This window comes from Crocuta crocuta, unplaced genomic scaffold (genome assembly GCF_008692635.1).
Source record: "Crocuta crocuta isolate KB4526 unplaced genomic scaffold, BGI_CrCroc_1.0 scaffold288, whole genome shotgun sequence".
NCBI lineage: Eukaryota > Metazoa > Chordata > Mammalia > Carnivora > Hyaenidae > Crocuta > Crocuta crocuta.
The window spans coordinates 4,664,123-4,686,129 of NW_027532607.1; the positions used below are offsets into that span (position 1 = coordinate 4,664,123).

The 22,007-nt window shown below is 43.4% G+C and overlaps 1 protein-coding gene across 1 annotated transcript in view; it reads right to left on the reverse strand.

Annotated features, from left to right (window-relative positions):
- The window catches only part of PRKCA (protein kinase C alpha), a 405,148-nt gene that overhangs the window by 230,433 nt on the left and 152,708 nt on the right, over nt 1-22,007 (reverse strand). The window contains exon 3 of the mRNA XM_077780362.1: nt 20,061-20,143. Within this exon, the coding sequence (XP_077636488.1) occupies nt 20,061-20,143 (83 nt within the window). The remainder of the gene's footprint in view (nt 1-20,060; nt 20,144-22,007) is intronic.

The window sequence follows — 22,007 nt, forward strand, 5'->3', positions numbered from 1 at the left end:
CCAACTTCTGGTTTGTTCATTTCCTGTACTATTCAACCAACTTCCCAAATCCTCCTGTTTCCATACGTCAACCCTAACTGGGCACATAATAATGACCTGTCCTAACCAAAAATGTACCTTGCCACCTAAAACAGAAATACCATGTGTCACTGCTTGTACTTGTGGAGGCGCCTGTGGTGGAGGACCCTGATTCGTATTTATGGGTGTCAATGTTGTGTTTGTAGTGTAAGCTCCAATCAGAGTTCCATCCAAGCTTACAACAGGCATTGTAGCATACGGTTTAATGAAGGCTCTGTGTGGATAATGACCTGCAGTAACTCTCCAGATCAGGGAGTCCCTTACACTGTTTAACAAAGCAACTCCAAGATCTGTTTCCATGACAACAGCAGCATCACACAGGAAAGAGAAGGAAGAGAGTACAGAAAGGCTCTTTAGAAATTGTTACCAAAATGCATATATACTTTACAAGACTAAAAACAATGTTCTCGGCACTAGACTTGAGGTTAAAAATCTTTTCTTTCTTGACTGTAGTCTCTAACGATGTGACTATTTTTAAACACGTAATAGGAACTGCTTCAGAACACTATAAATACCATCCATCTGCCAAATTTCAAGAGGTCTAAAATTAGGTTACCAGGTTCATCAATTTCCCTTAGAAGATTCTATTAGAAATAGACCAAATCCTGCTGGTGGCAATAAAAGTGAAATGCTGATAGTTCGAACGCTACGGGAAAGAAGTTGTGTTCATTTAAAACCTAATTACTAAGAAACCCCAGAAACCATCATTTTTCCTGAATATAATTAAAATGGGAAATACCTTATGAGAAAGGAGTTTCTTAGAAGGCCTTTAAACAATTTACCACATACTGAAAATAACTCACAGCAGTATGTGTTATAACTAAATCATACATTATAAACAAAGGAGAGAAGAAAACAGTACATTTTCCTTTTCTACTATGCTCACGATGAGCCTCCGCGAATGTCTGCTTTTCTCTTGTGGATGAAGTGGAAACAAAATGAAACACCCAACAACTGGAGTGGCCTTGCCAATATTTTTTTCTGCCATGATTTTCTCCTCATGGACCATGAAGGAAAAAAGGGCCCTCTTACTAAAAATACTCTGGAACATCAGGCAGAATTGGGACCTGCAGGTGTTTTTTTTTTTTTCCTCAGCCACTGGGAGGTAGGGTTATTTCACATACATGTGTACCAAGTTATTTTTAAAACTTGCCTTGTTCTTCTCCAGTTATTCTGTTTCAACCAACAAAAAGCCCCTGGTGGCTTGTTGTGGCCACATCCACTGTAAGCATCGGGCTGTTCCATGGTCCACATCAAAACTAACAATAGAGGCAGAAGGCAACTTTCCCCTGTGAGCCACAAGACAGCAAGTGCTTCATAAAAACAGTTCAACGGGTAATTTGCAACCTTGTCACAAGTAATGGAAGTCAGACACCTCAACTAGATGGCACCTATACAAAGAACCATGTTACTCGTTATTCTCAATAACCATTCCTTCTGCCAAAAGGCCACCTTGGCTCAAAGACAACCTGTGAAAGTGGTGCTGGTGTCAATATAAAGTTAAAACCAAAACTCTGTTTTACAGATCAGGGTTAACTCAGTAGAATCACCCAACCTCTCTTCATTTACTTGCTAAGTCAATAAGTGTTGAGAGATTCCAGATCAGCACGGAGGACAGGAAGAGGCGAGATGGGCTTTGCCTTTAAACAAGCTGCCAGGCAGGAGCAAATCCAGAAACAGGGCATGGGATTATGCAGGTCTTCAGAGAGGTTCCCACAGAAAGAACTCAAGAGGGGCAACTGAAGGGGTGGTGGAGAAGAAAGGAGCCCATGGGGTTCAAAGAAAGACTAAGAATGGGCCTGGTGGATATGGATATCTGATAAAGGGTTTAATATTCAAAATATACAGAACCCTGACAGCTCACTAGCAAAACAAAAAAAAAACCCCAAAAAACAAGGGAAGATCTGAAATAGACATTTTTCCAAGGACGACCTACAACATGGCCTATAAGCATATGAAAAGATGTTCAACATTGCTAATCAGGGAAATGAAAGTCAAAACCACAATGAGCTATCATTTCACACTTGTCAGATTGGCTACGATCAACAAGACAAGAACTAACTGCTGGCAACGATACAAAGTTAAAGGGAACCCTCATCACTGTTGGTGGGCCCTACGTTTGTGCATCCACCGTGGAAACGAGTATGGAGGTTCCTCACAAAATCAAAGAACAAAACCAAAGCATGTAATTCAGCAACTCACCTCCAGCATTTAACAAACAAAAGCTCTAACTGAAAAGGCATACACACCCCCCACATCTGCTTCAGCATTCCTTATAATGGCCAAGATACGAAGCAAAGGGTCTATCACAATGGATGCACGGGTGAAGAAAATGTGGCACACTCAGACAATAGAATATTATTCAGCCATAAAAAAAAAAAAAAAAAAAAAAAAAAGACACCTGGGGCACCTGGGTGGCTCAGTCAGCTGAGCATCTGACTTCAGCTCAGGTCATGATCTCTCAGCAAGTTTGAGCCACCACATCAGGCTTGCTCCTGTCAGTGCAGAGCCCACTTCAGATCCCGTGTCCCACTTTCTCTCTGTCCCTCCTCGGTTCATGCTCTCAAAAAAAAAAAAAAAAAAAAAAAAAAAAAAAAAAAAAAAAANCCATTTCCAACAACATGGATGGAGCTAGAGGGCATCATGCTAACTGAAAGAAATACTAAATGATGTTACTTGCATGTGGAATGTTAAAAGAAGATTAGTAGTTGTCAGAGGTGGACAAAATGGGTAAAGGAGGTCAAAAGTACACACTTCCACTCATGAAATAAGGGAATGTAATATACAACATGGTGACCAGTCAATACTGTACTGCAGATTTGAAAGTTGCCAAGAGACGTGTTTTTTTTGTTTGGTTGGTTTTTTTTTTTTTGTTGCCAGGAGAGTAGATTGTAAAAGCACTCATTACAAGAAAAAAAAAAAAAATATGTGGTGACAGATGGTAACCACACTTATTGTTTGTAATAAGTAATAAATAACCACCAAATTGTTATGGCATACATCCAAAACTAATAATGTTCTATGTCAATTACACTTGAATGAAAAGAAAATGGTCAAGTGGTAGGGAGAAGGGCATTCCAGACCCTCACCTCAGACTTCAAGTGTGCAGAGCCTTCTCTGTTCCTTCTGGGTGAAGCAAGACTATCATCCCATGTTGTATTTCTTGGGGCTCCCTGTTCTGGAGACCCTCTTCTTAGAAACGTCTACTCTTTGGAAGGTGCTTTGTGGAATACGTGCTACACGCAATGCCTAGTCATTGGGTCTGGGTTAACCCTTGGTGTTCCAAAGTAAGTTCACTCTTCTTCCTAGGCTGGAGGGCATCTCACATCAATTCCTATGGCTGATTCTTTCCTTCACACTCAACACTTCTAAGTCATTGTCTGGATCTCTTTCCTATCGTGATCATACTAGCTTCTCAGTACCTCCTTAAAATTTGCTGCCATGCTGCACTTCGGATTCCGGAAGACAAGTGGAACCCAAGGAAAAGTGCTGTTTTGCTCAGCTTGGGGGGGGGGGTGCTGCTGCGGCCCTAAGCTGCTTTAGTACAGTTACTGAGAGATTGTTTTGTTTCAGTCAACCCTTATCTACTATCAGGAACGATGTCATAAGAATATTGTGGGAAGAGGGGACACCTGGCTGGCTCAGTTGGTAGAGCACACAACTCTTAATCTCAGGGTCATGAGTTCATAACCCTACACTGGGTGTGAAGTTTACTTCAAATTCAAAAAAATAAGAATATTGTAACTGACCAATATCCAGAATCTATAAGGAACTCACCAAACTACACGCCCGAAAAACAAACAACCCAGTGAAGAAATGGGCAGAAGATATGAACGGACACTTCTCCAAAGAGGACATCCAGATGGCCAACAGACACATGAAACGATGCTCAGCATCCCTCCTCATCAGGGAAATACAAATCAAAACCACACTGAGATACCACCTCACGCCAGTCAGAGTGGCTAAAATGAGCAAATCAGAGAACTCTAGATGCTGGCGAGGATGTGGAGAAACGGGCACCCTCCTACACTGTTGGTGGGAATGTAAACTGGTACAGCCCCTCTGGAAAACAGTGTGGAGGTTCCTCAGGAAACTAACAATAGAACTCCCCTATGACCCAGCAATAGCACTGCTAGGAATTTACCCAAGGGATACAGAAATGCTGAGGCATAGGAGCACGTGTACCCCAATGTTCATAGCAGCACTCTCCACAATAGCTAAAACATGGAAAGAGCCTAAGTGTCCATCAACAGATGAATGGATCAAGAAGATGTGGTTTATCTATACCATGGAATACTACATGGCAATGAGAAACAATGAAATCTGGCCATGTGTAGCAACATGGATGGACCTTGAGGGTGTTATGCTGAGCGAAATAAGTCAGGCAGAGAAGGACAAATATCATATGTTTGCACGTATAGGAGGATTAGGAGGAACTTGACGGAGGAACAAGGGGGAGAAGAAGGGTGGAAATGGTGGGGGAAAGGGAGAGAGGCAAACCATGAGAGACTCTTGAATGCTGACAAAAACTGAGGACTGATGGATGTGGGGGGGGGGGGGGGGATGGGCATAGAGGAGGACACTTATGGGGATGAGCACTGAGTGTTATGTGGAAACTAATTTGACAATAAACTATTTGTAAAAAAAAAAAAAAAAAAGAATATTGTAACTGACCAATTACTAAAGCTCAAAATATTATGTAAACCAAAATGCTTCTTACAGAAAAGGTACCTTCACCAAAGAACTCAAAGTATTTAAAGAAGACACTTATTAAGACTCATCATAAGACTTCCTCATTCCGGTCTCCGTTTACTATTGACCAAACAAGAAACAAAATTTGATCGTATCTGAAGCTCTCTAATGACATGCGAGCAACAGAATCTTTCCTGTACGGAGATGAAGTCATAGCAATAGAAAAGAACACATATACAACATGTGAAGGCAGTTATGTCTAAAAGGTGGTGATTCACCCTCAACATAGAACTCAAGGCTTGTTGCCTGTCCAATATTCATTCATTTTCCTCTTTATTACTCAAGTACTCTGCTTTTGTTCAAATTGGAAACATACCCAGCTCAAAACAACTCCAAGCCCTAGGTTTTTAATTTTTTAAATGTTTATGTTTGAGACAGAGAAACACACACACACACACACACACACGCTGAGTGGGGGAGAGAGAGAGAGAGAGAGACAGAGAGAGAGAGAGACAGAGAGAGAGAGAGAGAGAATCTAAGGCCGGATCCAGGCTCTGAGCTGTCAGCACAGAGCCTGACATAGGGCTTAAACCTACAAACCACGAGATCATGACCTGAGCCAAAGTCAGATGCCTGACCGACTGAGCCACCCAGGTGCCCCTCCAAACCCTCTGTTTTCCAAGCAGGAGTAGTTATGTGACAGAGTTCTGGCCATATGATATAAACAGAAGTTGCGGGATTGGGTTTCTGGGGGAGTTCTTTAGAAGTGCATCGATTTAACAGGCATCTGTGCTGACTTGACCCTTCTCTTTCCTCCTGGTGTGGAACATGGATGGATGGTACTTGAACAGCCACTTTACAAGGAGGGCAGCAAAGAGGAGGATGAAATCTACACGGTTAGATGCTGAACTGAAAGGAAGAATGAGGCTGGATCCTTCATTGAATCATGAAGCCACCAGGTTAGCCCCGGAATGCCAGCCCCCCATATTTTGTTATGTGAGGAGAACACCCCTTATTCAGTGTGGCCACCACTTGGTCAGGTTTTCTACCCTCCTGCTTGATACACTGAGCATTAAGCAGTCTAGACATCTACAACAACCTGCTTTCTCATCACACTGTTGGACAAAGAACTCTCAAGATGGGTGGGTGTGCCCCGAGCAGATAACATTCTGAAGGAACACAGCACTTTGTCATATTCCTCACAAATTACAGGATGACTTATTGAAAACTGCATTGTTCTAAGAAGATGAAATCCAGAAAGAAGCTCTCCCAAATCCAGTCATCTTTAAAGAAGTCAAAGCACTGGAGTGCCTGGGTGGCTCAGTCAGTTAAGCATCTGATTTTGGTTCAGGTCATAATCTTGCAGTTCGTGAGTTCTAGCCCTGCATCCAGCTCAGAGCCTGGAACCTGCTTCGGATTCTGTGTCTCCTTGTGTCTGCTTCTCCCCCACTCATGCTCAGTTTCTCTCTTAAAAATAAGCACTAAATATGGGGCGCCTGGGTGGCTTAGTCGGTTAAGCGTCCGACTTTCACTTAGGTCGTGATCTCACGGTTCATGGGTTCGAGCCCCACGTCGGGCTCTGTGCTGACTGCCAGCTCAGAGCCTGGAGGCTATTTCAGAGTCTGTGTCTCCCTCTCTCTCTGACCCTCCCCTGCTCACGCTGTCTCGCTGCCTCTCTCTCTCTCTCTCCTAGAAATAAAAATATTTTAAAAAAAAAAAAGCACTCAATAAATTTTTTAAAAAATCAAATGATATCATTTTCTTAGGTTCGCTTCTAGGTCCGGCCCCAATTTACAAATTCTGTCAGAATTCTAATCATAGTAATGCCTTTATAGTAAGCCCCTTGCACTGAGTACCACGGAAGCATTTTCCCTACCTTTATCATCATCATTCTTAATGGCTGCACATACTCCATCACAGTGATATATCCCAATTTACATTAACTCCTTACTATTCAAGAATGTGAAGAGAAACCAATGGCTGCAGAGGGAAACCTAAGAACAAGGACACTGCTCCCAAGCCAATATGCAGCCAGGCCAGAACTTTCCACGTGAAGATCCTATTAGGTGTAAATTATCCTAAAGGTCTGAAATTCAACCCTTATCCCACTTACCCAGAATGGCGGACGTTCACATTCCGGTGGTTAGAAAATTCTAATTAAGTAAGACTGATCATGTACATTTTGAATTTTATAGGCCACATATTAACAGGATTATGAAAACCGCAGTTTCTTTGGAAGATGCAATCACATGGTACACCTTAGGCTTAAGTGACATGGCCCAGTTTGTTAATGTATTGCATGGCAGCGTCATCACAGAAGACGAAAAATCCCCACTGATCCTAGGCTCTTTATACTGCTGGAAGGCAACAAAACTCTAAGCCTGGTCTCTGTCTTGTGAGAGTAATATTCACTCAGGCAGCCAACACTGAGCACTGCATGTGCCAGGCACTGTTCTAAGTTAAATAGAAGCAAAAGACAACACACCTGCACTTATCTGTATTTCAGGTTTGTGGAAGAGATGAAAAAATAACCCAGTAAATGCTATGGTTTCAAGTAGTGATAAGGGCTATGGAATATACAAGGAAAGACTAACAGAAAAATAACGGGAGGACGTGATCTAAAGAGGCATCTCCAGGGAGGGGTCATCTGAGTAGAGACCTGAATGGTATGAATGAGCCTCATTCCAGAAGAAATCACCTGTGCAAAAGACCTAAGGCTCAAATGAGCTTGTCATGTTCCAGTCAGTGAGATGAACAGGAGCAAGATCACAATCACCATAACCTTGCTGACCAAGGTAAAGAGTTTACGTTTTATTCTAATGGTCAAAGGAGGCCACCGAAGAGTTTAGATAGAGTGATGCAATGATCTGATTTGCCTGATACATGCAAAATCTCACTCTAGCTGCGTGTAGAGGGAAAGCTGCAAGAGACAAGGATGGAAATGAGGAGCCAATCAGGAAGCTGTTTTGCTGGACTCTCCCAGGGTCCAGCTCCTAGACGAACAGAAGTTGTTCAGGTGAGAATATGATCGTACCTAAGCACATGGCTCCAAACTCACAGCAAGTGCTTGTAAGAGAAGATCTGTTTCACTTATGGGATTCATTTTCAAGTTTTCAACTTACCATTACCACCCCCTCCTCCATTCTTATTCTGTACATTAAGTTACTCTAACTCACCTATTTACAATAGGACAAATGTGATTAAAATGAATTACCTAAATCCTGGTGCATCATTCAAACTTCGCAAATGCAGAAGAGAACAGACCTGCCTTGCTAATTTTAAGAACCTGCTGTGTGTGATCTCTCTGTTTCAAGATTCCCTGGTCTTTTGTGATTAATTTTTAGTAACAGAACGACCTGTTTAAGAACAAATGAGTCATGATACAGCTTAGTATCTAGAAACCTAAAATCACCCTCCTCCACAGAGAATATCATTTTCAAGTATGAAATCCTCATGTTTTAAACATTTCTACCCCATGTTAACTCTACAAAGCTTCCGGTCTTGAAAGAGAGATAGGGAGGTACAGGCTAGGAACTCAAGATGGCAGAAAGCAAGCCTCCAAACTGCCTTCTGAAAGGTACTTAACTGTGGTTTAGGACATGAAAAATAAACAAACCCTCACTTGTAAAAGTTTACAATCTCTGTATTTCAAAATCTAGTATTTCACTCAGCAATCTTCTACCAATATAAATTTCTTATGAGCATGAATAGCCACCTCTGAGTTATGCATAAATTATTCTTGCTGGCACAGTTAGGGATATGATAGGCATCTAGAACAGCAGTGGCCAAAGTGGAAAGAAATCTGATAATCACCTCCTAAGGTAGTGTTCCTGGCTATGTCATTTCCCTTCTTGAACTGAGGTTATAAACCTCCCCAGATTAACTGTGCAGTTAGCAATCACTTCACTGAATGAATATAAATTGAAATTATATGGTTGACCAAACAAGTATTTCCTTGTGAGAAGCTGTTTTTCCCATCAACATTTAACAGAAGAAATATTAAGAAAAAGGCTGGTCACACACAAGTTTGTGAGTACAGTTCAATGGATATCTTGCTTAATTTGGTTAGGCTTAAATTTGTGTCCTAATAGACTAGTCCCTCAATATGTTTTAAAAAATTTAATACTTTTTTAAAAATTCATTTTCTAAAGACAATGATTCAGAATTTTAAAACGGCTGCTGATCGTGAGACAATCTTCTAGAACGTTTTATAGATATTTTACTCAAACCAAGGAAAAGGAGTTAGAAACCATACTAAGTATTAAGGATACAGAGATGAGTAAGATGTAGGGGAAAGAAAATATAATAGGATCAAAATCAGTCTTCCTATGGCAAATGGTTACATTAATGGCGAGAGCAACCCATGCCTCCCAGGACCCACATCGTGTCTTCCCCGTGATGGCTAAGTCTGTTTGTCAACTTGACTCGGCCACGGGGTGCCCAGATTTTTGGTCAAATGAGGTTTCTGTGGGGGAGTTTTTGGTTAAGATTAACATTTAAAGAATTTTTTTAAATGTTTTATTTATTTCTAGGAGAGAGAGAGAGAGACAGCCTGAGTAGGGGAGGATCAGAGAGAGGGAGTCACAGACTCTGAAACAGGCTCCAGGCTCTGAGCTGGCAGTCAGCGCAGAGCCCGACGCGGGGTTCGAACCCACGAACCGCGAGATCATGACCTAAGCGAAAGTCGGACGCTTAACCGACTAAGCCACCCAGGCGCCCCAAGATTAACATTTAAACTGGTGGAGGAATAGAGTAGATTGCCTTCCCTAATGAAAGCCTAAATAGAATGAAAACACTGACTGCTCTTCCCCCGTACCTTGTGCACGCACATGTGCATGTGCACATGCATACACACACACACACACACACATACACACGAGTTCTTCCTGTCCAAATGGCTACAAACTAGTACATGGGCTTCTTCCCCACCTTTGGACCTCTAAGGAAACACTGGGCCTTAATCTCATCTGCTGGCCTTTGCACTAGAACTACNTAAGTCTCCTTGTATGATAAATATGCACACAGACCCTTAGTTCTGTTTTTCTAGAGATTCCTAACCTACCTTCACAGGGACTCTGGGCTTGTCCATGTGACTTGCTTTGGTGAATGGGACATCAGAAAACACAGCGCCAGCAGAACTTTAGGCATGTGTACACTTATGCTTGCCTTCTTGGAACACCGGCACAAGACTACCCTCCTGGGAAGGCCAACGTGAGGCACTGCAACATTCTGGCCAACAGCCCCAGCTAACAACCGGTGGAGTGCTCTTGTGGGACTCAGGAGTAACCTTTGACAAATATTGATATGTTTTATACACACAACGACTGGAGTACCACTGGCTGGCAATACGAAGGACGGACTAAAGGAGAAACAGTGCAGAGCCAGCAAGGCCAATTCACAGAACATGATGAAGCTTTCATGAAGATTGCGGCAAGGAGCATGGAGAGGAGAGTCAGAGACAGAGCGCACTGAACTTGGAGACCGCTTAAGATGTGAAAGCCAAGAGAGATGGAGACAACCCAGATGATCCCAAAGCTTCTGGCTTGGGAGGCTATGCACAGATGACCATCTGGTGTTCCTCCAACATAGACTAACAGGAATAAGCACTGGCTTGGGTAGTGGAGGAGATGCAGGGAGTACAGACTGTGATAAAATAAGGACACGGTTGTACATTCTGAGTGTGACATCCTCAACATAAGAACCTGAGCATTCTTTCTACATCAGGGAAATTATCTGGGGAATGCAATCAGGACTATTTGATGCCTGAAGGTCATCTGACAATAATCTGGACAAGGACGCTCTTCTTTGAACCTAGTTTTCCCCCCATGGTATAAATTCAAATACGTTTTGGGAGGTTAGATTACAAAAGTAGAAACACTGAATGAACAATGATTAGAACTGACCTTCCCACCATCCATCTGACCTCTTGCTAGTACTGGCTGCCATGATTGCTTGCTCATTGCTTCTGGTACAACACAAGAGAAAAAGCTGTCAGAGGAAGTACCTCCCCACTTGCTTTATCTGTCTTAACCACTACCAAAGGCCTAGACAGAAGTCCTAATAAGTGGGCTCATTGGATTACAACTGTTTCTGACCCTTGATCTCACTGTAAATAAATAGGGATACCAGCAGTAATGTTAGCTAGAAAATCCTCTACAAATCTCCTTCCCTCTCCTAGCCCTGAGGAAATGTACTTCTTTTTTTGTCCATAGATAGGGTCTCTTGCTGGAAATTTATTAAGCAGAAGACAGTCATGGTGAGGAAGGTACCAGCTAATTGAATGGGACTCCTACTTTAGCTTGTAAAAAAGTGTCTCACTAAAATCCAGGAACAAGCCTCAGACAGAAGCCAAAAAGCTCTCCAGGCTGGCTTACAGCTTAGGGTAAAGCCACTTAAAACAAATCTTTCCAGAATCCCCGGGTCCTAGGAAGTACTACCTTCCACCTTCTTGAGAAGAACCCAGACTAAGTCACCAAACTGCTCTAGGCTCTCACAGGATCCTCAGTCCTACGTGCTCTGTCACCACTAGTGAATTCACCTTGTTGGGCTCACTTATGAGTGCTTTTACTGTTAATCTCTGCGGAACTTATTTCAAATTTCTCTTACCATTTTAAGTTTTCTCAGTCACACTGACTCAAGATTCTAGTCACAAAAATAGAGAATTTTCACCGGCAGAAAATCTGCCCCTTAAGTGACTTTGCTGACGAACCCACTTGGTATTGAGGAAAGAATTGGTTTGGAAGCAGAGACTTGGTCCAAAGCTTAATGCACGATTCACTACCAGATTCTAGCAAGTCCTTGAACCAACCCTGAGCCTTGACTTTCACATTTACACAATGGGATTAACGTATGCCTAGTGTATTTGTATACATTATCCATTCAATTATCTGAATAATGCTTATTTTGGTCTATGACTTCCTGCTAAGGATAAACTATTTGAAGACAAGGGCTAGATCTATTAACCTTTGCACCCCCCAGTTCCTGGCAACAATAAATGCCCAAAAAGCATTTAATGATGACATATAGTGCGCGCGCGCACACACACACACACACACAGCAACAGACATAAGTGATGCTAAATACACATCAGGTAATACCACGAAGATGTCATTACCTGGGTAGCAGAATTTCTAGCTCTGGGCTTCCAGTGATTTCAGCCCTAGCTGTAGGTTCCTTAAACATCATTGCCAGCAACAGCTCTCAGGAATAAGTTAATTCGGCTGTTTGTAAATCGTGAACTGCCTGATGTTACTAAGTCACTTGCACAGGTAAAGAGAAATCAAGAAGGAAGCCATCACACTAGTTTTTATCCTAGCCAGTCAACAGCTAAGGCCCAGGTCCACCATTTTGTAAACTCCCAATAGTTAAGACAATGATTTGAAATGGTTTAGGAAAAGTAGGAAAGTCCATCAGGTATGTTTCTCCCATCCTCCTCCTGAGGTGCCATGATACTGATGAAATATCCATTCCTGGAGGCGGCACCTGGATGGCTCAAGTCAGTTAAGCATCTGACTTTGGCTCAGGTCATGGTCCATGAGTTCAAGCCCCTCAGTGGGCTCTCTGCTCTCAATGCAGAGCCTGCTTCAGATCCTCTGTCCCCTGCTTTCTGCCCCTCCCCCACTGGTTCTCTAAATAAACAAATCCACTCCTAGGAGTGGGGAAATTCATGAACAGTCCCATGTATAGCTAAAACTAAGTAATTCAGCCCCAGATACATACAACTCACCGGTGGTCAAATTAGACCTTCTTCCACTCATTCTTCCTGAGTACCTGTTCTATGGCAGGCTTCCCATTGAGCTCTTGTTTTTCAAAGGGAAAAGGATCTCTCCATGAAGAATTCGCTCTGCAGGCAAGACCATTAAGCAACGCAACAGTTGTTGGTTTTTTTTGTTTTTTGTTTTTTTTTTTTTTTTAGCCAACGTGGAAGTGCCCCTGAGAAGCTACATGAGGATTCCTACGGGCTTCTCTCTCTCTCTCTCTCTCTCTCTCACACACACACACACACACACCTTCAAACCTGACATCAGCATCCATGTACGACTCTCCCAGGAAAATACTCTTTTAACCTTATCGACTTCCCTTTTGGACCCAAAACCGTACCATCCACCTTAATCGTTGCCCCTTGTTCAGATCTGGCTCCACTAAACGGGGGTCACTTCCCCCAAACAACCTCACCACACTCTCAAAGGCTGTCAGTTTGCCAAGAGTGGAGATTTTGCGAAGAATGTGCTATTACTGGCCTTACATGCCATTCCGAGAGAAGTTCCGAAGATGTTTGAGCAGTGGCAACTCAAACCTTTGGATTACACTGAAAAGCCCCCAGGGTGACTCCCTTGAGAATAGGCATTCTGGTGGCACTGATTAAATATGAGGCACTCATTTCCCCTCTCCTCACTGGCCCAAACTTGGTAGCTAAAGACAATGGATGTGTCTCCTTTAGTACATCCGAATGGCGGATGCAAGTCTTTGTGGCTATTTTTAACTCCCAGCTAAATTAATTTGGCGCAAAGTAGCAGGAGTCCCTTCCCTTGTAGGAAATACTTCTGTTACTGTGAATCTGGTACATAAAATAATCCACCCACTGCAGAGCAGAATTAGCACGGGAGTTTTGTATTGGGTTTGTTTCCCTGAAATAACTTCTTTTTAAGGTTTCCGGTGGCATCACAGCACGTGAGGAATGGTACCTGTGGGCGAGTGCACAGGGTGGTTTCAGGACCCCGCCGAGCCCTCCTCTGAGGGTGACCTAAAGGCTGTCCCACCAGGACACACAGAACACCGCGTGTCTCCCTAGAGTGTGTTTTCACAGGTCCTTGGCACGTGCGTGTCACCGCAGTTCGCGCACCACTGGATAGCAGCGTTTGGCAAGAGCTAGAACTCCAAATAGTGGTCCTACTGGTTTGTAAAAGGATTTTCAAAGGAAAGAAATCTTATAGATCTTAAACACCTTCAGGAAGCCTTCCCTCCATCTTCTATAAGGTGCTTGCTCTCTCTCTCCACACTTAGTAGCATTTTATTTCTTCCCCATTTATGGTGGCTATCATCTGCAATCTTATCATTGTTTGCACGCTCAGCTCATCCTTTTGATTAGAGAGGGCACACCAGGAGGGCAAGGATGCTCTTTGCCTTCCTATCATCAGGGCACCGAGCGCTAAGTATTTAGTGATGGAATGTCACCGAAGGCTGCCAACAGCTTCAAAGACCACCAAGTTCAACCTCCATATTCATAAATAAGAAAACCAAGGTCTACGGGGATTTTCAGTGACATGGCGGGGCAGGACTTCCAATTCCGACTCTATAGCTCTCGGGACCTCACTCAGCTGAATTTTAAAGGCAACTTCTTAGCACCTGCACCTTTTACAAACCTCCTTTGTCGGTTCAGGAACAGAAAAGTGTTTCGAGTACAGTTGGGTTTGCTCACAAAACTGTCTTATTTCCATATTAAATGTAAAAGCACACTTTGAGAAAATAGAAGATTTGCTAATTAAATTTCTAGGTTTATTTTAAATGTTTTGAGTTTTGTTACAAATGAAGCTCTGAAATGTTGAATTTTAAACAACTCAGCAGCCTTTTTCATGTGCTCAGTTTCTAAGACACCGGAAAGAACTCCAGAACGAGAGAATTCTCAAGACTGTCGTAACCAAACGAATGTGATTTCGCATGCTGGACGTACAGCCCCCTGCGGAGTGCAGCTTCACACCGGTACCACTTTTGGCTTGTAGCCATGTGCCCAATCGCTTCCAGGTTCAGCTCCAAGCATTTAAAGTCAATGCTCTCAAGCTTCCTCCAATGGCTCAGTTCTACAATCTTTTCTGACTTAAAAGACGCACCAAATCAGAAGCAAGCCTTCCCGCATTTTAACAAGTTCATTTCTTCATTTATGCCCTCACAAACACTCTGGCAAGCACCAGCTAAGTCCTGATGCTGTCGGTACGGATGCTGGTGGTGTCTCAGGTGAAGTACACTAACGATCCATGAAGGGATTTTTAAGTCACCTGAATGCTGTTTAACTGTACGGCTCAGCTCTAAAAAGTACAAGAGACCACATGCACAGGTTCTCCCCAGAAAGGCAGGGGACCGGTGAAAAGGCACAAGGCAGATACAAAGAAAACAAACACAGATGCAAGGGAAGCAGAACTGCCACTAGGTAGGCTTTAAGCCTTTGAACAGGTCAATCCCTTTCCCTCTTTCACAAATGCTCTCAGATCCAGCCCACAGAGCAAATATATCCAAAGGTTGTGTTTAAAGAGTTGTCTAACGTTTGTGTGGGTTTATACACATCGCATAGAGACCGTTCTCTGCCTACGACTTTACATATTAAAAGGAGGGGTGTGTTTGTCTATGGTTTTCAGGGCAGGACAGAGATTGGTAGGCATGTCTGAAAGGTCTGCCGCACTGTTCTCTCCCCCTGAAGGCACCCACAGGAAACACAAGGTATGAAAAAGAAGATTGAATGTGCTAATAAACACGCACACACAAGCACACATACACGCACACATATACACTCATACTGAAGACCCGAATACCCTGGTCCCCTTTAGCAGGACGGGCTTCATGAACAGACTGAATTTGAGTGTAGATTGTTCTAAGCAGTGGGAGGAGTTCCAGAATGCAAGACAAAGCAGCTGGTGAGCTGAAATTTTAAATGGTGAAGGGAAGAGTCTGAGGAAGGTGTCAGGCCTCTCTGACCCACCACCTACCCGCCCACCCCATTGCGGCCAAAGCAAGGAAGAGAACAACATCAGCTCAGGGGATCAGTGGCCGCTGAAGAAACAAAAGCACTGTCCAAAATCACACTGTCCATCCCCCACCCCAAAAGGCAAACAAGGTCAGAGTCCTTCCTGTGCTTGTCCATGTTCTAGTTCATGTCTTAATTGGGGGGCGGGGGGGCAGGGAAGGGCGAAGAATGAAAGGAAGTCAGCTCTTTCTAAACATGGGCCATTTTCGTTATTTGTCATCTTACAAGAGCTTGGATGGGGGCAGGGGTGCTGGGCAGAGCCTCAGGCTGCCCTCGGAGGCCACACGCCTCAAGCACCTACCCAAAGTGCCTTTCCAACACCAAGCCTTTCCTTTTCCTCTCCCCACTTCCTTGGTGTGCAGCGGGCTGCATTTCAACCTCAGACACACGTGGCTTTGATCTCCAGACATGTTGGCGGCAGGGAATGTCTGGCAACAGAACACTGCCCGTCCAGAGTGGGGGGAGGGCGGAGAACATGGCCAGGTGGGGGAAGGGGGGTCCTGCCAGGGAACCCAGACACCCTCTCTCCTCCCCGAGTTTCCCTACAACTTCTGCATTCTTTCAATGATCTCTGTTCCAAAGAATGTTTAGCTATTGCCATCTGGCTACTGGGATCGAGGCACTGCTATTTCACTTTTAAGTGCTTGTCTTTTTATCTTGAGGATGGACAGACTGAGGACAGTACTGGGGCACGTCATGGGGTCCATCAACGCCTTCGGCCCCATGTGGGAGCGTTCTGGTATCCTCCGACCCTGCATCATCCAACAGCACACCCTGTGTGCAGCTTAAGCCTTTGCCATGGATGAAACAAGTCTTAGTCTAGAAAACTTTTAAATTTTGGGGGGGTGGGGATGCTTAAGGTCTTTTTTTTTTTTCCTTCTCCTTGGTTGCATTTTGTGTTTCCTGATCCCCGTTTCTTTAATTCATTTTTCTCATGCCCTTTAGCACTTTTCTAAGTGTGTGAGCAGAACTTCGAACGATTAACACACCAAGACATGAGCTAGCAACTTCTCTGACTGGCCATGCCCTGCCCCCTCTTTCCTTCCATGGCCGTCGAGTCCACCACTAACACACTGGACACCAAGGGGACAACATGTCACAGTGCCCCCAGATCATTTATGCCTTTCTTCTCTATGCTTCGGTCTCATCTATAAAATAAGGTTAACCTAGGTAAGTCTTTAACACCCCTTCCAGCTCTAGAATCCGAGCACTTTAAAACGTTCTAAAAGAACAAGTAAGAAAATCCTCCCTTCTCATCGCAGCTCTGTCTGTCCTGACACCTTCATGCTCTTCCAGCTACCTCCCCGGTGCAGCTCCAACTTCGGCATCTTGCGAATCCAGACAGGGAGTTAACACCGGCCCGCACACAGAAGAGCCTTCTCCTGCCCTGGCTGCACAAAGTCCTAAGGATCAGCCTCTCAATGCCAACGACCAAAAGGCAAATGTTCTCCTTAGAGGAGAATGCACAGGCTGTACTTCTTTGTTCTCTCTTATTAAATTAAAAAAAAAAGAAGTCTTTTATCTTCACTTTCACGGATATTAAAATGTGAGACTGAGCACGTACAGTGGGTCAACACAACACCGGGTAGGGACAGAACTGAGACGCATCAGATCACAGGTGTCCCTCCCACTGTATTTCACACCCAGCAGACCAGCACANGGGTGGCTCAGTCGGTTAAGCATCCAACTTCGGCCTAGGTCATGATCTCACCGTTCAAGAGTTCGAGCCCCACATTGGGCTCTGTACTGAAAGCCAGCTCAGAGCCTGGAGCCTGCTTCACAGTCTGTGTCTCCCTCTCTTTCTGACCCTCCCCTGTTCACGCTGTCTCTCTCTCTCTCGCTCAGAAATAAATATTAAAAAAAAAACAAAAATGGTAAGAATTGTGGGCATGAAAGGGGCTGCTAAAAATAACTAAGGGACATTAAGCTGTAGAAGGCATAAACCAAGACTTCCTCGTGTAAACAAGACAGCCCCGTGCAAACTGGGGTGTACATTATGTATCTATGTGTGATATCAAAAGCTTACAGAATTCATAACACAATCACGGATGTACTCAGAGAGTTGATCTAAGGTCCCTCTAGGAAATGTTAAATCGGCCTCTCCACCTGCCCCTCCTTGGTCTCCCTTTCCCAGCCCCCTTCTCCCATTCAACCCACGGGAGCCCCTCAGTGCTCTTTTCTGGGCCCTAATCTCTTTTCTCCGCATTCTATACCTCCTTCTCTTAGCGAGATGATCCACACCCAAACTTTAAAATAACAAAACAGAGGAATCTTTATCTTCAGGACACACTCTACTTCCAAACTCCACACCTGCATGTGCAGATAACTGTGCTCTCCACTGAGACTTCTCAAACTGAGCTGGTCTGAAGAGAATCCCTTGATCTGCCCGCCCTGTCCCATACCTCCAAACACATTCTTCCTCCATGGCCTCCATACAGTCATAGGTTTGGGCGAGAGGCCTGAGAGTCTTTCTCAACACCTTCACCTCCCTGATCCTCCAATGGCCAAGAGCTGGGGACGAGCTCCTAAATGTACCATGAGTGAGTTCACTCTGTCTATCCCCACTGCCTCCCTTTACCTCGAGCTCCTTCCACCTTCCTCACCCCTACATCAAACCCATTTCTGCTGTTGGTGTTTCCTACAAGGAAAGCAAAGAAATCATATAACATGCCAACAGAATCACATCATTCCTAGTTTAAACCCTTTCTCTGGATCCCTATTATTCCTAACCTTGTGTTCAAAATCCCTGACTACACATGTGATGACCAGCCTTCTTGTTTTCTCTTATACACTGAACATCTTCCCGCTTCAGGGCTTTCTCACCTGCTTTTCCCTTTGACTGAGACAGTCTTCCATGGGGCTCCTTTATGCTCCAGCGTGCGTGCACACATGTTCCCTTGTGCCTGCCTATCTCCACTTGCTCCTGAAGCTTGGTTTAAACGCCATTTCCTTGGGGAAGCCTCTGGCCACCCAGAGTCGATCCCTTAGGTAAACACACTCAGAGAGCCTCTACCCTAATTAGTGATACTTTAATGTCTATCTTCTCCCATATTAAGTACTTAATAAAGGGTACTTAAGCCAAAAGAATAAAGTGGAAGGAAGGGAAGGAGTCAGACAAAAACTATTTTCCTGTGGGCAGGAGACAGAAAGACAGACAGACAGACACACCATTTTTGCTGGAGCCAAAATCAGAGAAGAGAAGGATGGGCCAAGAATAATGAGTAAGGAGGCTAAAGAAATACCATGTGATGTTTGAGGCCAACTTTCTGGAAAGCTGGTCCTCTTCCTCTCCATCTATTTTTACCTCTAAAATGTCCCAAATGGAGGCAATATTCCAGAAAGAAACGGCATGTGAAAGGGTGGGGTGGTGCACACTAGTTTTTTGTATGTAGGTGAGCCGCCCATGGATGCGGGCTTTCTGGTCCATGAACATATAAAACAGGATGATCTCGGAGTCTCTCTGGCTCCCACACGCAGAGCCTCTGCGGGGCCAGGAGCAGCTCAGAGCCCAGGGCTCCTGCTCTGTGCACTTTCCACCAGCACCTGAGTGGAAATGTAGTTTAAGTTCCTTCACTACTGGGCCAAAACAAGGCAAATCGGAACCCCTCAGAGCTCACTGGGAGTATGCCCTCTTCAGAAAAGGAAAGATTTCAGCCCTGCCTGCACGGACAGGGCTGACTTGAAATCTGTGCTTCCTGATAAGCACAAGAGCCAAAGGTAGGAATCACACTTGGGGCACATAATGCAAGTATTAGTGACTGAAGTGGTCCCACAAAAGCAATTCGGAATAGAAATGTCTCCTTTCCTAGGCCTCCCCTGCAACTGCGTTGTTGTTGTTAAAATATTTTCCATGTAACAGCCCAATTTTCCACTCAATATATTTTAGGTATTGGTATTTCCCATGCCTCCTGGCTCCTGCTCTCCTCTGCTGATGCCATTTTTCAATAAACAAGAGATGCAAGCAAGAGAGATGCTCACTAGAGGCAGGTAGAATTAGGGCACAAATCAAATTATGTGTTCACACATGGGTAGCTTCAGAGATCAGTTGTTCAGTGGAACAGATGCTAAATTATTTAAATCAACAGCAGCATTTATAATACATAATGAAAAGGGAGCAAGGATCTCATGAAGCAAACTAGGAAGAAGAGGTCGCACTGGCTAAAAGCAAGGATGGTCCTTTTAGTCAATAATAACCCGTTAGGATGAACCATAAAGGGTGATTCATGGTTAGGTTGTAAAATCTGTCAACATCTTCAGAAAAGAACCACACTGTGTTAGTGAAAGCCCTTACTATAAACTTGGTGGACTTAGTCCATGTGGTTGCCCAGAGTGGAAGAATACAAGCTAACAAATTCTCCTCCGACCCTGAACTAGCCCTGCCAGGGCTCAAAAGGACTATATATCTGTTCACTGGGACCAGCCAAGGTTGTAAAGGACCCATTGACAAGTCTTCCCATTAAGAATATGTGCCAAAACAACAGTTATACAGGCATTAAAAAGGGGTTGAAGTCAAAGATCTGCATTAACATCAAATAATAGTTTCCAGACTACTTACGTCAGTGTCCGGTCCCTTATCCGCCCCAGGACAAGAAAAAGTGACAAATTCATGGCACCTCTTGTGAACCACAAAACAGCAAACTGGTGGAAAGAAAAGAAAAATAAAATTAGTAATTTAACATACAAACTTTGCTTTCCAAACAGGGCTATGTGCTGTTAGAAGTCAATTTCGTTTCATAATAGAATCTCCAACAGCAATCAGAAGGCATTTTATTCAGGACTCAGTGGTGTTTGGTATCAGTCAGACTTATAGATAGTAGAACCATAAAATGCTGGGACTCAAGGCCCAAAGAGACCTAAAACCTAGTTCCTATTCTCTAAAATTGAGAGAGAAAGAGAGAAGGCCAGAGGTTCTAAGAGAATTTCCCAAGGTATAAACCGTGAATCAAAGTGTCAAGTACTTCGCACTGTCCTATACCAATACACAATGCATGCATACACCCTGTGGGCAAAATAAAAATAATAATTATACATACAGCAGTATCTCTATATGTGGTTTGCAGAACTACTCAGCAGAATTCTGAATTCAACTCCTTAAGATCACAAACTCAATCTGCAGAAAGCCCTTTGAAATAGAAAAACAAAACAAAAAAGGCAAACACCTTCACACTTTCGTATACGTGACTGCCGGCCACAAATGCTATCACCAGCTGGGGGGATTCCCTACAAATCTACCAAATCTACTACACAACACATGCTTTCCAAGTTGAACATGGTTGAGGATGGGTCAAAGAATGGTTATAGGCATTAGTAAGTAATCCCCTAAGAGATTTTATGGATAGTATAATGCAGAGGATACAAAAAAAGTAAATGACTTAGGTGGTCCTTCCACCGAAGCTTCAAGTCTTCCAAAGGGTAGAGCCTCCTACTCCACCGTTCTTTGCTGAATGGCAAGCTCAAAAGCATATCCTCAGAAGCACTGGGTCAGCCCTAAGTCCTTGCTGCAGAAGGGAGGCTAGAGCTCCCCAGATTCTGGGCTCTCTTCTTCCCCCAAAGATACCACGATTCCCTGCACACGTGGACAAAGCCAACCAAAGAGGATCAGTTGTTTCCGTGAGAGGGAGATGGCGGCAGGTTTGCGGAGAGCTGAAATCCCAAGGGGAGAACAAGTACCAAGCCTAGTATTAAGAAAGTAAGAGAGGCCCCTGAGTGGCCATTAAGACATTTAGAAGGTTCCTGATAAGCACGGGCAGCCACTGAAAGGTTTGAACAAGAGTAACATGGACAAAAACAGGGCTTTAGGAAGGCAAATGGTGGCCAAAAGGAAGAGTTTAATGGACTAGGTTTGAGCCAATAGGTCCAATTAGAAGTCTCTCATATAATCTAGGAATAAAGTGATGGCCTGTCATTATTCAGTCTGCTGAGAAACAGAAATAATAGATGCCAGAGAAATTGAACTGACCTGACTTGCCAGCCGACCCCAGATACTATTGAGCATCCTATTATGTGTCACTTTGATGGGTCCTTGCACATGCAACATGTAGCTGAATCCTCAACACTACTTAACAAGTGTCACTATGTATACATCTTACACAAAAGGAACTATGATCTCCCCTTTCTTTCTACTACGTCCTAGCTGTTGACAGGAACAGAAAAGATAGAGGAGGTGTTGCCAAGGTTTTATACATGGGTGGCAAAAAAGGAATACATATAAAGTATATATATTACATATGTATTTAAAGTAAATATATTATGTATATGTATATATGTGTATGTATATATACATATATATGTAAATATATATAAAAATATATATGTGTGCATATAAATATATACACACATATATAAAATATATATATAAAATATATATACACATATATAAAATATATATATAAAATATATATACACACATATATAAAATATATATATAAATATATATACACACATATATAAAATATATATAAAATATATATACACACATATATAAAATATATATATAAAATAT